The sequence below is a fragment of the Phyllostomus hastatus genome, unplaced genomic scaffold (genome assembly GCF_019186645.2).
Source record: "Phyllostomus hastatus isolate PE091 unplaced genomic scaffold, TTU_PhHast_1.1 phas_scaffold_55, whole genome shotgun sequence".
Taxonomy (NCBI): Eukaryota; Metazoa; Chordata; class Mammalia; order Chiroptera; family Phyllostomidae; genus Phyllostomus; species Phyllostomus hastatus.
Genome location: NW_025334035.1, coordinates 855,442 through 868,734, shown reverse-complemented (window position 1 = coordinate 868,734; position 13,293 = coordinate 855,442). Strand labels below are relative to the sequence as shown.

The window sequence follows — 13,293 nt, the reverse complement described above, 5'->3', positions numbered from 1 at the left end:
TGAGCTAAGTTTTTCCAGAGTAATCTACGCTCGTTCTGTCTGTCCTTTTCGGTGCCCTCCCTAGGGAGTGCAATATGATAGCGCCCGGTAAGTGCCTGATCAGTCCCGCGTTTAGAAGGCACTAGCTGAAGACAGACAAGATCTCGGTTTTTCCAGGGTCAGATTACTCCTGCCCACTTCCATTCACCGTTTTTTCAGTCTCGGCTCCTCCCTTTGCTTGGTCTCCCGTGACTCTCGCGAGAACCGTGGCCTCTGTTACGCACCGCCCCAATTCTTCTCGCGAGGCTGCAAGCAGGGCCGGGCCCGACATGGCGGAAGGTAGGGTTTTTGTGGAGCTGCGCGGGAAGGCGGGGATCTGAGGGGGCGCTGCTAGATGGGCAGAGCAGCTCTGAGAGGCAACGGCTGGACGTGGTCGCATGGAACACAGCAGGCGTCGCGAGCCGTCCTCTCCAGCCTCTACCGGGCGCGCGGGCGTTGGGGGGGGGGGCGGGTATTGAAAGCTATTCCTATGGCAACGCCCCTCCGATGGTCCGGGGCCCCACGGGACCCTGGCCAGCTGCGGAGCCCGCTTGGGAGATCCCCTGCCGGAACTGAGTGCAGCCGCGGGGATCCCGAGGGCGTCCGGGTATGCTTCTTTGATTGCCCGCGGTACTGGGACGGTTGGGGAACTAACCCTTCTTAGGAAATCGAAACTGCTGTCCTGGCACGTCCTGCATCCGGAAAGGGTACATCCCTCGCCTGTGGAAGAGCTTGGGACTCTTTTGTGGGTGAAGGGTGGGGAAGAGCCGGGGCTGTAACTGGCCAACGCGCCAAACGGGCACGCGCCGACCTCCCTAGCATCCCCGGGGATCCGGGCCAGCTGGGATTCTTTCAACACAGAAATGCACGGCTGGAGGGGGGCTTGCTTGGGAAGGAAGTTGGCCAAGGTCACTCGGCTCGTAAGTGACGTTGTGTGGCCCAGACCTCCCTCTTTGCCTCTCAGTCTAGTCCTGAACCTCTTTTCTGGTGCCGTCTTTATGACACTGCAGGTAAAGGCAGTTTGCCTCATAGGTTCCATGTTCCTCAACCTAACACTGTTAGAATCCTTCATTGTCAAAAGTCTTATTGTACAGAGATGGAGAGTTAACTGCCAGGGACACCGTGGAACCTGGTCACTGTGCTTCTCCTATTCATTTCGTTGTTGGAGGAGAATAACTCCTTATTTGATTTGTTTCTTGAGTGACTGCACGGTGCTGGTCGCGACCTGTTATATTTTGTTAGTTTTGGTGATGCTGGTTTTGAGTTAAGCTTTGATTGCATCTTTACTGGGATCTTTGGGCGGCACGTGACAGTTTGCAGACTTTTTCTCATCTGAATAAGACTTCAGAACTACATTGTTGAAGGAGGCCTGGCATGTGTGTTATTTGCACTTTACAGGTAAAGGAATACAAGAGATACCTGGGACTGGCACCCCAGTTTTTTCTTTGCTCTTTTTACCTTGTTAGACCCCCCTCCTCCCCACCCCCGCCGCGGGAGGGTAAACATCAGATGAATATTTTTGAAAGCGGAGGAATAAAAGCAGAAAGAAAGCAAAGGCATTCTATGAAGCCTTTGGTAAATCACAGAATGTTGTGTAACATTGTTTAACACGGCCAGCGAAATGGAGCTTGTTGCTGAGAGCAGAGAGGTGGGGTAGAATGGTTTCAGGGAGGCCGTATGTGAGGTCAGGGGTAGTCCAGCACTTGGACCCTGGGAAGAGAAGTTGATGAGTGCTTTGGGACCACATTACCAAGGATGAAATTGTGGAGGGCAGCTGGTTTTTCATTCAGCGGTTTTACCGAGTATGTGCTGTGCTTTGCAGGCAGGTTCCAGCAAGGAGGAGCTCACACAGGGTGATTATGCTGACGGTTATCCTGCAGGTGCCTGCAGATACCGGTATGTGTCAGGGTAACATCTAGCTAGTGGAGTGTGCATCTTAAACAAACCATTTTTTCAGGGCAAAAAAGTTTTTGAACTGGCAAGGGAGGATAGATAGGTAAAGAGAGTCAGGAGGTTCTGACTCCACAGCTTGCTTTCACCTTTTTTGTGTCCTAATTTCCTGGCTTCTGATTTAAGCTCTTTGGAAACAATGTTGCAGGGTCCTAACTGGGCATTTGGGTCCAGTTAGGGCCTTCAGCTGAAGGTGCTTATTATGCAAAGAAAGGCAAGATTAGCAAGAAAATGCTTTGCAGGAGTGTTATTCTGCTGTGCTTAATTGACTTTATGAGAGCTGGCTACACATTTTTTTGTACTTGTTTAGAGATACTCGTTTAAATATAAAAACAGCAAAAAATCTGTCATAATTGGATTATCTGTAGGCATACTCTATGGGAACTTCCCTGGTAATAGTTTTTTGTTTGATGATTTGAGTTCGTGAGCATGTGGAAATAGCTCTTAGGAATAGTAAATAGAACCTGGAGAGCCCTGGAGAGTACGTGGAGAACCTGGAGAGTATACAGTAGTTTGTTAATGTGTCTTGCTTAGAAACCAACCTTCTTTCCGTCCATCCATGAGTATTGGTTTGCTCGTACATAATTAGCTCAAGTCTGACTTAAAAGTTTCCAGTTCCACTCTACATCTCTGTAGCTGTCCTATAATCCAAACTTTCTTCATCACTCAAAAAGTTCCTCTTACATGGTCTTTCTGCTTTTACTTTTTCTCCTTAATTTTGCTTCCCCACAGCCTATTCTCTTTGAAACATAAATCAGATCCTGTCTCCCCCACTCTTCTCAATACACCCATCTCCGCTCCCCTCTGCTCCCCACTACATGGCTCTCCATGACCTTAAAATATATTCCAAAGCCTTACAATGGCCTTCAAGTCCCAATGGGGTCTGGTCCCTGGTTAACACTGTTGCCTTATTTCTGACTTCTCATTCATGGTGCTCTCGCTACAGCATCTGCTTTGCTGTTCTTTGTACATTCCAACATGCTTCTACCTCTGCTTCTTTGTCCTTACAGTTCCCTTTGACCTGGAACAGTCTTCTTCCATTTCTCCACATAGCTAACTTTTATTCAGATGTTTGATCAGTCCCTTTAGAAATCTTTCCTAATTTAAAAAAAAAAATCCCTTTCTGGAATATAAACCCCAATGAGCGCAGAGACTTTTTTCTGTTTTGTTCACTGCTGTGTCTCCCAACTTAGGATCCTGCTTGTTTATGGAGCAAGTGAATGTGTTGAGCATCATTTATCAGACATCAGGAAATGTTGCTTGGATACATCCTTAGTGTCTTATCAAGTAAGCTGGCTGGTTTCGCTTTTAATGTGCTCTGAATAACATAGTTGGCTGGGAGCTACCTAACCTACTTTCCATCCAGCCTATTTTAGTTTTAGCAGTTAAAGTGCAATGCTTAAGGGCTCAGTCTGTAGTTGGACATGGATTTGAATCCTAGTTTTACTAAACTGTGATCAGAGGCAAGCCAATTAGTTGTTCTCAGTCTTGGGTTTTTTACTTTAAAGGGGGGATAATTTCTATCTCAAAGATAACTATGAGGATCAAGAGAAGTAGCACTCGGAGAAGCTTTTTGTACAGCTTTTAGACATTTTGACCATGGATGCAGTCTTCCTCCTCCTTTCTTAAACTACACTCCCCTTTCCTTCCGTTGAGGAATTAAAGTGAAATTGGAAAAACATAAATCATTTATTAAATAGAAAATTGATCATGGACTTTTATTACCTTCGTCTAATTTGGTTAAGAAAACATTTTTTTTTTTAATCTTTAATTTCTTTTCTTTTTTTTTAAGATTTTATTTATTTATTTTTAGGGAGGGAAGGAAGCGGGAGAGAGAGAGAGAGAGAGACAGAGAGAGAGAGAGAGAGAGAGGGAGAGAAACATCAATGTGCGGTTGCTGGGGGTTATGGCCTGCAACCCAGGAATGTACCCTAGCTGGGAATCGAACCTGGGACACTTTGGTTCCCAGCCCACGCTCAATCCACTGAGCTACGCCAGCCAGGAAGAAAACATTTTTGACAACAATTCAAATAAGGTTAATGAAGACTTCCCATATTGTGGATACTCACTGGCTAATACAATAGCCACTGGCCACAAATTTAATTAAAAATAAATAAAACAAAAAATCTAGTTCTTAGTCACTAGCTCCATTTAAGTGTTCAGTAACCGTGTGGCTCCCCATAGTAGCAGACAGCACAGATGAATGCATCATTCCAGAAAATGCTGTTGGACAGCACTGTTCCAAAAAGTGCTTAATCCATATAGGCAAATAGAATAGGGAAAGAAGAAACTTTATTCTTTCCAGTTTTGAAATTTATCTCTTAATTTATTATTGTATTCATTCAACAAATTTCCCAGGCCATTGGATACAATCTAGAGGCCTTTCAGGCACTGTCCCTTTCTGTGCCACTCCTTTCCTTTCTCTACCTTCCCTTCCACTTCTGTCACATGCAGTAGCTGTTAGCCTTCTTGAGGATTTTTTTCCTAAAGAAAGTTTATCCATTCACTGCACTGACTGTTGATGTGCCAGCGTAGAGCTATAGGATGATGCCGAGATGCACGGGGTTCAGTCACTGGCAAGATGAGTTGCTGGAGTTGCGATATTATCATGACTTACAGTCATGCCCAACAAAATGAGAAATTGTTATGTCCTCAGTATCTCTTGTTGAATCTTGAGTAGGCCAAAGAACTAGGTTTTTATTGAACTCTACCTAGTAAGGCACTCTTGGGTGGAGGATGGGATGAGCATGGAGTGCTGATAGAGGGAGAAGTAGGGGGAAGTTATCAAGCAATAGCCAGACCTAGAGCCTATTCACAGGCAACTAGGCAGTCTAGGAGGGGAGAGCGCATAAGAAACTATTGTATTGTGCCCTGGCTGGTGTGGCTCAGTGGACTGAGTGCTGGCCTGTGAACCAAAGGGATGCTGGTTCGATTCCCAGTCAGGGCACATGCCTGGGTTGTAGGCCAGGTCCCTGGTTGGGGGCACATGAGAGGCAACCACATATTGATGTTTCTCTCCCTCTCTTTCTCCCTCCCTTTCCCTCTGTCTAAAAATAAATAAAAAATAAAATCTTAAAAAAAAGAAACTATTGTATTGTGGACAGTGAAATATGCTTAGGATTACTTTGAAAATTCAGAATGGAAAGAGATTGTTTGAGAGAAGTGGTGGGGTGTATGTTTTGGGTGATCAGGGAAGGCTTTTTACTGCAAGTGTTTGAACTGGGCTTTGGGAAATAGGCCTCTTTTGGACATGGGAAGAGATGTTAGGGGGAAGAGCTCACTGCTCTTAGTGGAAGGAGATGAGGCTGGAAAAGTATGTTAAGGGCTGATTATGAAGGAATTGGTTAAGCATTTGGATTTTACTCTGTGAGCCATGGGCTGAGGCTGCTGAAAGGTGCCAGCCAAGGTAGTGACATGACAAGAACTGTTGGAGGCGTCCTGAAATGGCTACAATGTAGAGGATGAATTTGGGAGGAAGGGAGGCTGGCGAGAAGGTGGTAACAACTGACGATGGGTCCTTTGGTAAGGGGCACAGGGGTTGGTGAGGATTGATGTGAGAGAGACTATAGGTCAAAAAGAAGACTTTTAAAACCTGTTTGCATGTTGATGAGAGAGATATCTAGTAAGACTCAAGGGTTCTAGGTCTGCCTGACTCAGATATGGCTGGACTGTTAACAGTACGAGGAGGATCAGACTTGAGAACAAGTATCCTGACCTCAATTTTGGCCATACTTGGCATGCCTGATATAGCTTTATGTGGTTGTGTCTTAGCAGGCTGTTGGAAATATTTCCAGTCTGACTGGTCTTTGGGTAAAAATTATCTGGTTAGCTTATATTTGTTGAGTATTTTCTATAAAGTCAGCCCTGTGGTCAGTGCTATATAGAGTGAGGTTTTGAAAAAATGTCTAAGTTGTACTACTGACTTGCAGACAAGACTTAACAGAGTTGAATGACATTCATGAAAGATGTATTTCATTTATATGAGGTACAAACTACTATGCCAGGGATGACAAAGTGAGCAAGACACAGTCTCAGCCTTAATGGAACTTGTGGAACAGAGTGGGGAAGGCAAAGTTTCTCCAAAAAAGCGTGCACATTGTGTTTTATATTTTACTGAGTTTTCTCTTTCACATTGATGATTGGTGGCACCACCGTCTAGCTGTGCTCTCAAGTCAATAACCTAGAAGTCATCCTTGACTCCCTCTAACTCTTCATTCAGTCACCAAGGCCTGTGGGTCCTTTAAAGCTCTCACACTTGTTTTTTTCTCTGTGCAGTCATCCCATTAGTTCAGGCTGGTGGTTTCAACCTGAAGAACACTGCATATTAGAATCACCTTGTGAGCTCATAAAAAGCCAGGTTTATGCATCACTCAGCTTCAACAAAAATTAACGTGTCCCATAAAACAATTTTTTTCAAACTCAGTCAACACTGAATTTTATATCTGTATCTATATCATCTTTACTACCTAAGTAGTCCTGTGTAGTAAGTTTTATCTGTAACTGGGGTAAAAGGGTTTTTGAAAAAAAAATTATTATTCTTTATTCCTCACCTGAGGATTTTTAAAAAGTTGATTTTAGAGAGAGAGGAAGGGAGAAAGAGACACAGAGAGAAACTCAATCAGTTGCCTTCCACACATGCCCCAGTTGGGGACCGAACCTGCAACTCCAATATGTGCACTGACTGGGCATTGAACCCTTAACCTTTTGATGTATGGGACGATGCTCCAATCAGCTGAGCCACCTGGCCAGGGCAGGCGGGCTTGCTTTCTTTCTTTCTTTCTTTCTTTCTTTCTTTCTTTCTTCTTTCCATCCTATCTATCTATCTATCTATCTATATTAATTTAGGACATTTTCTTTTTAAAAATTTATTAAAATCATTTTTAATTTTTCACTTACATTCAACATAATATTATATTAGTTTTAGGTGTATACCCCAGTGATTACACATTGTATAACTTACTAAGTGATCATCCTGAGAAGTCTTGCACCCATCTGACACCATGTATAGTTATTGGAATATTATCGACTATATTCCCTGTGCTGTACTTTACATCCTCATGACTATTCTGTAACAACCAATTTGTATTACTTAGTCCCTTTGCCTTTTCACCCATTCCCCCAACACCCTCCCAACCCTCAAAATGTTTTCTGTAGCTATGAATCTGTTTCTGTTCTGAGTCTGTTTTTATTTTTACAATCAATTGTTGGTAGATATGTATTTGTTGCTATTTTTATCATATGATCTTGTTTTTTTTTTCCTTCTTAAAACATCTTTAAGACCTTTTAACATTTCATGTAATACTAGTTTGGTTGTGATGAATTCCTTTAGCTTTTTGTTGTCTGGGAAGCTCTTTATCTGTCCTCCAATTCTAAATGATAGCTTTGCTGGGTAGAGTAATCTTGGTTGTAGGTCCTTCCTTTTCATCATTTTGAATATTTCTTGCCAGCCTCTTCTGGCCTGCAAAATTTCTGTTGAAAAATCAGTTGAGAGTCTTATGGGAGTTCCCTTGTAGGTAACTAACTGCTTTTCTCTTGCTGTTTTTATGGTTTTCTCTTTGTCATTACCCCTTGGCATTTTAATTATGATGTGTTTTGGTGTGGGCTTCTTTGAGTTCATCTTGTTTGGGACGCTCTGTGCTTCCTGGACTCATATGTCTATTTCCTTCGCTAAGGTAGGGAATTTCTATGTCCTGATTTTTTTTTTTATTTTTTAAAAAGATTTTATTTATATTTTTTGAGGGGGGAAGGAAGGGAGAAAGAGAGGGAGAGAAACATTAATGTGCAAGAGAAGCATTGATCTATTGTCTCTCACATGCCCCCAGTTGGGAACCTGGCTGGCAATCCAGGCAAGTGCCCTGACTGGGAATCGAGCCAGCGAACTTTTCCTTTGCAGACCAGCACTCAACCCACAGAGCCACATCAGCCAGGGCTGTCATTATTTTCTTGAATAGGTTTCTAATTTTTTGCTTTCTCTCTTCTTCTTCTGGCATTCCCACGATGTGAATGTGGGTATACTTGAAGTTGTTCCAGAGGCTCCTTACACTCTCATTTTTCTTTTGGATCCTTAAAAAAAAAAAAAAAGAAAAAAAGAAATCCTCACTCAAGGACATATTTATTGATTTTAGGGAGGAGGGGAGAGAGAGAGTAACATTGATCAGTGGCCAACTCTATGTCCCCTGAACAGTGATCAAACCTGCAACCTTTTGGTGCACAGATAATTTTCCAACCAACAGAGCCACCTGACCAGGACTGGATCCTTTTTTCTTTTTGCTGTTCTGTTTGGGTGTTTTTATGCTTCCTTGCATTCCAAATCACTGATTTGATTGTCAACTACATCTTCTCTGCTGTTGATTACCTGTATATTATTCTTCATTTCAGTTAGTGTATCCTTCATTTCTGACTAGTTCTTTTTTTATGGTTTCCAGGGGTTTTTTTAATGCTCTTGAGGTTCTCACTAAGTTCCTTGAGCATCCTTATAACCATTATTTTGAACTCTGTGCCTGTTAGTTTGCTTGCCTCCATTTCACTTACTGTATTTTGCTGTGTATAATGTATACTTTTTGCCCAAATTTTTGAGGGAAAAATAAGGATGTGCATTATACATGAATAGAGTACTAATTCTGTATAATGTTATTAATTCTTTTATTTATGCTTATGTGTTAAAAGTGTAACTCTAGAAAGTAATAATGATATCTGTATGCAAAATAATACCTTGATATGTGATCATTGGTTTTATATATAAATAAAAATTGAATTAAAAAATTTAAATGAAGGGTTTTTTCTTGAAAGTTTGGGCCAAAAACCTGGCTATGCATTATACATGGGAGCACATTATACACGGCAAAATATGGTAGTTCTTTTTCTTGTTCTTTTAGTTGGGGCCTGTTTCTTTCTCTCCTCATTTTGGCTGTTTCCCTGTGTTCGTTTCAGTGTATTAGATAGAGCTGCTGCATCTCCCAGGCTTGGTAGAGTGCCCTAATGTAGTAGGTGTCCCGTAGGGTCCAGTGGCACAGCCTCCTCATTCACCCGAGCTGGCCATTCCAGGTGCACCCCACCTCCTATCCAGTGTAGGCTTTGTACACCCTCCTGTAGTAGTTGAGCTTTGATTGCTGTTGGCATGTCACTGGGAGGGATTTATGCCCAGGTCAAAAGGCTGCGAGGACTAGCTGGGACCACTGTAGAGGATCAGCTGTGCAGGGGCTCACCCCACAGAACAGAACTTAGCAGGGCTGTGGTGCCTGCTGAGTCTGCCTCTTGAGTATGATGCTGGTGGAGGTGGTTGGGTGGTGCTTCGGTGTGATCTGAAGCTGGCTCTGAGGCCTCCTTGGAGGTGCAGGCCCAGGTCAGCTGCCTCCTCTGTTCTTCCCAGGGCCTCCTAGTATGAGCTATAATGCTGTCTGCTCGTGGCTGCTACTTGTGCTGTGTTGAAGGTGTCCAGGAGAGGCCAAGCTGTGAACCAAGGCCTACTGCTGCTAATATTGGGCCTGGGGCCACTTAGCAAGAGATACAGGGCATGCTGAGGCCAAATGCTGCTTGTTTGAGAGGTTTTAGGAAAATCTGAAGCATGAGCCAGGCTGTTCATATGGAAAAGCTACTGGAAACAGCTTGGGTGAGTCAACAGTTTGGGTAGGGAGGGGTCTCAGGGAATCACCAAGGCAGGGCTAACGGCCTTAGCCAGGTTGATGGAAACTCAAATATGATGCCCAGCTTCCAATTCAGGAAAGGGCTGAGAAAGGGAACAATGGCCTCTGCCAGCACTTCTGTCTGGGAGAATGCTACCTTTGCCACTCTCTCCTTGATGCCAGACAATTCAGTTTTTCGCTCTATGTCCCTGGTGCCTTTTGTACTGCTGCCCCAATGCTGGAACTCTGAGAGAGTGAGTCTGGGCAAGTCCATATGTGGACCATTTAAGAGGAACTGCGGAGGACTCTAGAAGCCCCCTGCCTCACTGAACCACAATCCCTGCTGGTTATTACAGCCAGAAGTTAAGGGGACTTCTCTTCCTGGTACTGAAACCCTTAGCTGGGGGCCTGGTGTGGTGCTGGAACTCCTTGCTCCTCAGGGGGGACCTCCGCAGCCCAGCTGTCCCTGCCAATTTTTTATTGCCATGTATGGGTGTGGGACCAGCCCATTCTGTGTCTCTGCCCTCTTTCCAGTCCATGTGTGGCTTCTTTGTATCCTTAGTTGTAGGACTTCCATTCATCTAGATTTCAGGTGGTTCTGAATGATGGTGGTTCTGTAGGTTTGTAATTTTGATGTGGTTGTGGGAGGTTCTGTGTACCACGTTTATCTATGCTAGCTAGCATCTTGACCAGAAACTCAAAAGGGTTTTTTGTTTGTTTGTTTAAATAATGGCTTTTGGACTTTGTCAGAACATGCAAGTTATGAATTGCTAGATTTTTATGTGGTGCAAAGTCAAAATGTGAAATATCTCTTGGCACTGTCTTACTTTTAATAATATCCAGACTTTCTGTGTAGACAGACTGCCAGGCATTATCTATGATCCTGACTGTACCTTTGCACTCTTTTCCAGATGGTATTGCTGTCTTTTCTTTTCCTCTCCCCCGTTTTTCATTAGGTATGTGAATTTGAGCTCTCAATAGTAAATATATTTACTTATTTCCTATTCTCCATTAAACAATTTTCTTATATTTAGCCCTCTCAGTTCATGTATATTCAGGAGCCCCAGTGAAAGAAAAATTCCATCTGCATTATGATAAGTTTAGAAAAGTGGTGGTGGTAATTCCTCACCAATGAAGAGCTTATCTATTCTGATGCCAACAAGGAAGATGCTGTATTCTAGGAAGGTGATACTCTAAGGAAATATTGTTATGTGGAAGACCCTAATATATGCCTGAAACAAAAATTATTCTTGTAGTTCTCAAAACAGGATTCTATCACAGCTTTTACAATCATTTTTCTTTTATCTAATGGACATAGTTAGGGCAGAGTAGGAATAAAGTCATTTAGTCATTAAATAATTATACCCTTAAACAACACTAATTCATTGCAAAAATCGAGGCTAGAATGTAAGAACTACAGAAATCTAGAGAAAGAATAACAGGGTTTTGTTAATCTAAGAAGACTTAACACAGTGTGCATTAGAATTGTAGTAGGTAGAGGGGAATAGAAGTATTTGATGTTCTGACATTGGAGCAGGTATTAGGCAGCATAGTGCAATAGGATGAACATGGGCTTTGGCTTAAGGTTTTGAATCTTAAGTCAGACCCCTGTTAATTGTGTAATGTTAAGCCATCCACTTAACCTAAGTGAATTCTGTTTGTTTAGTACTGTGCTACCTTGAATATGTTGGTTAGAACTTGAGATAATGAAGAATTAGCTACTATAAGAGATATTAAAAGTGTTGGTTCCTTTTACTGTTTTTCTTTAGGTATGATTTTTTAAAGACTTTATTTATTTTTTTAGAGAGAGGGGAAGGGAGGGAGAAAGGGAGAAGCATCAATGTGCGAGGAATACGTCGATCGGTTGCCTCTTGCACATCCCCAACTGGGGACCTGGTCCGCAACCCAGGCATGTGCCCTGACTGGGAATTGAACCAGTGACTTTTTGGTTCACAGACCAGCACTCAGTTCACTGAACTACACCAGCCAGGGTGTAATTCCTCTTTCTATTTATTGTAAAATATTACAAGAAACTGTATTTTGTTTACTCTATAAAACTTTGTTGTTGACATTAATCCAGCGGGATGGTGGTAGGGCTTTAAAATATTTTATTATACACAGTATTTTTGTTTGTAAGGGTAGATACAGTAATTTCCTGTGGCTACAGTAACAAATTTCCACAAACTGGGTGGTTTAAGACACAACACAGAAAAGTATTCTCTTATGATTCTGTAGGCCAGAAGTCCAAAATCATTGTTACTGGGCTGAAATCAAGCTATCCCTAGAGCTATACTCTCCCTCTACAGAGAATCTGTTTCCTGCTTCTTCTGGCTTCTTCTGGCTGTCGGTATTCCTTGGCTTGTGGCCATATCACTCCAGACTTCGAGGCCAGCATCTTGAAAGCTCTCTGTTCTGTCTTTGTACAGCCTTTTTGTCAGTGTCAGTTTTCCCTCTTCTCCCTCTTAGACGGATACATGTATTTAGGGTTTATCCATATAGTCCAGCATAACTCCCCATCTCAAAATCCTTAATAATCATACCTGCAGATAGATATCCTGCCCCCATTTTAATTTTTTTGCCATATGAGGTAACATTCAAGGTTTCAGGGATTATGGATATAATGGAGAGGCATTTTTCAGCCTATCACAGTAGGTAATATCATGTAATTTGATGTATTTCTAAAATTCTTGTATTTGTGTGCAGTTTCTGTATGCTCAAAGGCCATGCAACACAGTTCAAAGTACTGCTGATAAAACACAAAGGTAATTGAGACACTTCCCATTATCAAGAAAGTTCCTAGAGCCCTGGCCAGGTAGCTTAGTCAGTTGGAGCATTGTCCCATACACCAAAAAGGTTGTGGGTTCGATCCTCGGTCAGAGCACATACCTAGGTTGGGGGTTCGATCCCCAGTTTGGTCACATTTGGGAGGCATCCGATCAATGTTTTTCTCATTGATGTTTCTTTCTTTCTCTCTTCCTCTCTAAAATCAATAAATATATCCTTGGGTAAGGATTTTTTTTTTTTTAAAGTTCTTAGAAGAACCTGAATGGCACAGTAGCAAACTGGTACTTTTGTAGAGAGTGGGGAACCACTTGAAACTGTTTGGTTAGTTGAGCTGTGTTTTAGGATGATTCATCTTGATATATGTGGAATAGAATGGAAAAGGGGAAAGGTGAGAAGGGCAACTGAACAATGCTAAGGCTTCAAGGAGTTGTTGGTGTGGTGGTCTTCAGAAAGAGAAAGATGTCAAGGTGCATCCCAGAGGGAGTATGTTGTTAGCTGTGGAGGCATAATTGACAACATAATTCTCCTATTTTAACTCGTCAGTTGACAAATATTTACAGTAGTGTAACCACCACCACAATCATGATAGGGAATATTTCTATAATGTTAAAAAGTTTCCTTCAACTTCTTTGCAGTCAATTCCATTCCCTGGCCTCTGGAAACCACTGATCTGCTTTCTGTCGTCATAGTTTGCCTTCTCTGCAGTTTCTATGGGATTATACAGAATGGAATCTTTTGTGTCTGGCTTCTTTCACTTAGTGTATTGATTTTTATGTAGTATGTTGCACGTAATCTCTCTTTATGGCTGAGTAGTATTCTGTTACAGTCATGTACTGCTTATTGAGGCTGTGTTCTGAGAAATGCATTATTAGTTGATTTTGTCATTGTATGAATATCATAAGAGTACACAACCCTTACA

The 13,293-nt window shown here is 42.4% G+C and overlaps 1 protein-coding gene across 2 annotated transcripts in view; it reads left to right on the top strand.

Annotated features, from left to right (window-relative positions):
- Nucleotides 1-285: 285 nt before the first annotated feature.
- The window catches only part of ANKFY1 (ankyrin repeat and FYVE domain containing 1), an 88,246-nt gene continuing 75,238 nt past the window's right edge, over nt 286-13,293 (top strand). The window contains exon 1 of one of the 2 annotated variants that reach the window (XM_045824058.1): nt 286-318. In XM_045824058.1, the coding sequence (XP_045680014.1) occupies nt 309-318 (10 nt within the window). In that variant the 5' untranslated portion in view covers nt 286-308. Of the gene's footprint in view, nt 319-1,869; nt 1,915-13,293 lie in introns of those variants that run through there. The other variant, XM_045824057.1, reaches the window with a different exon arrangement.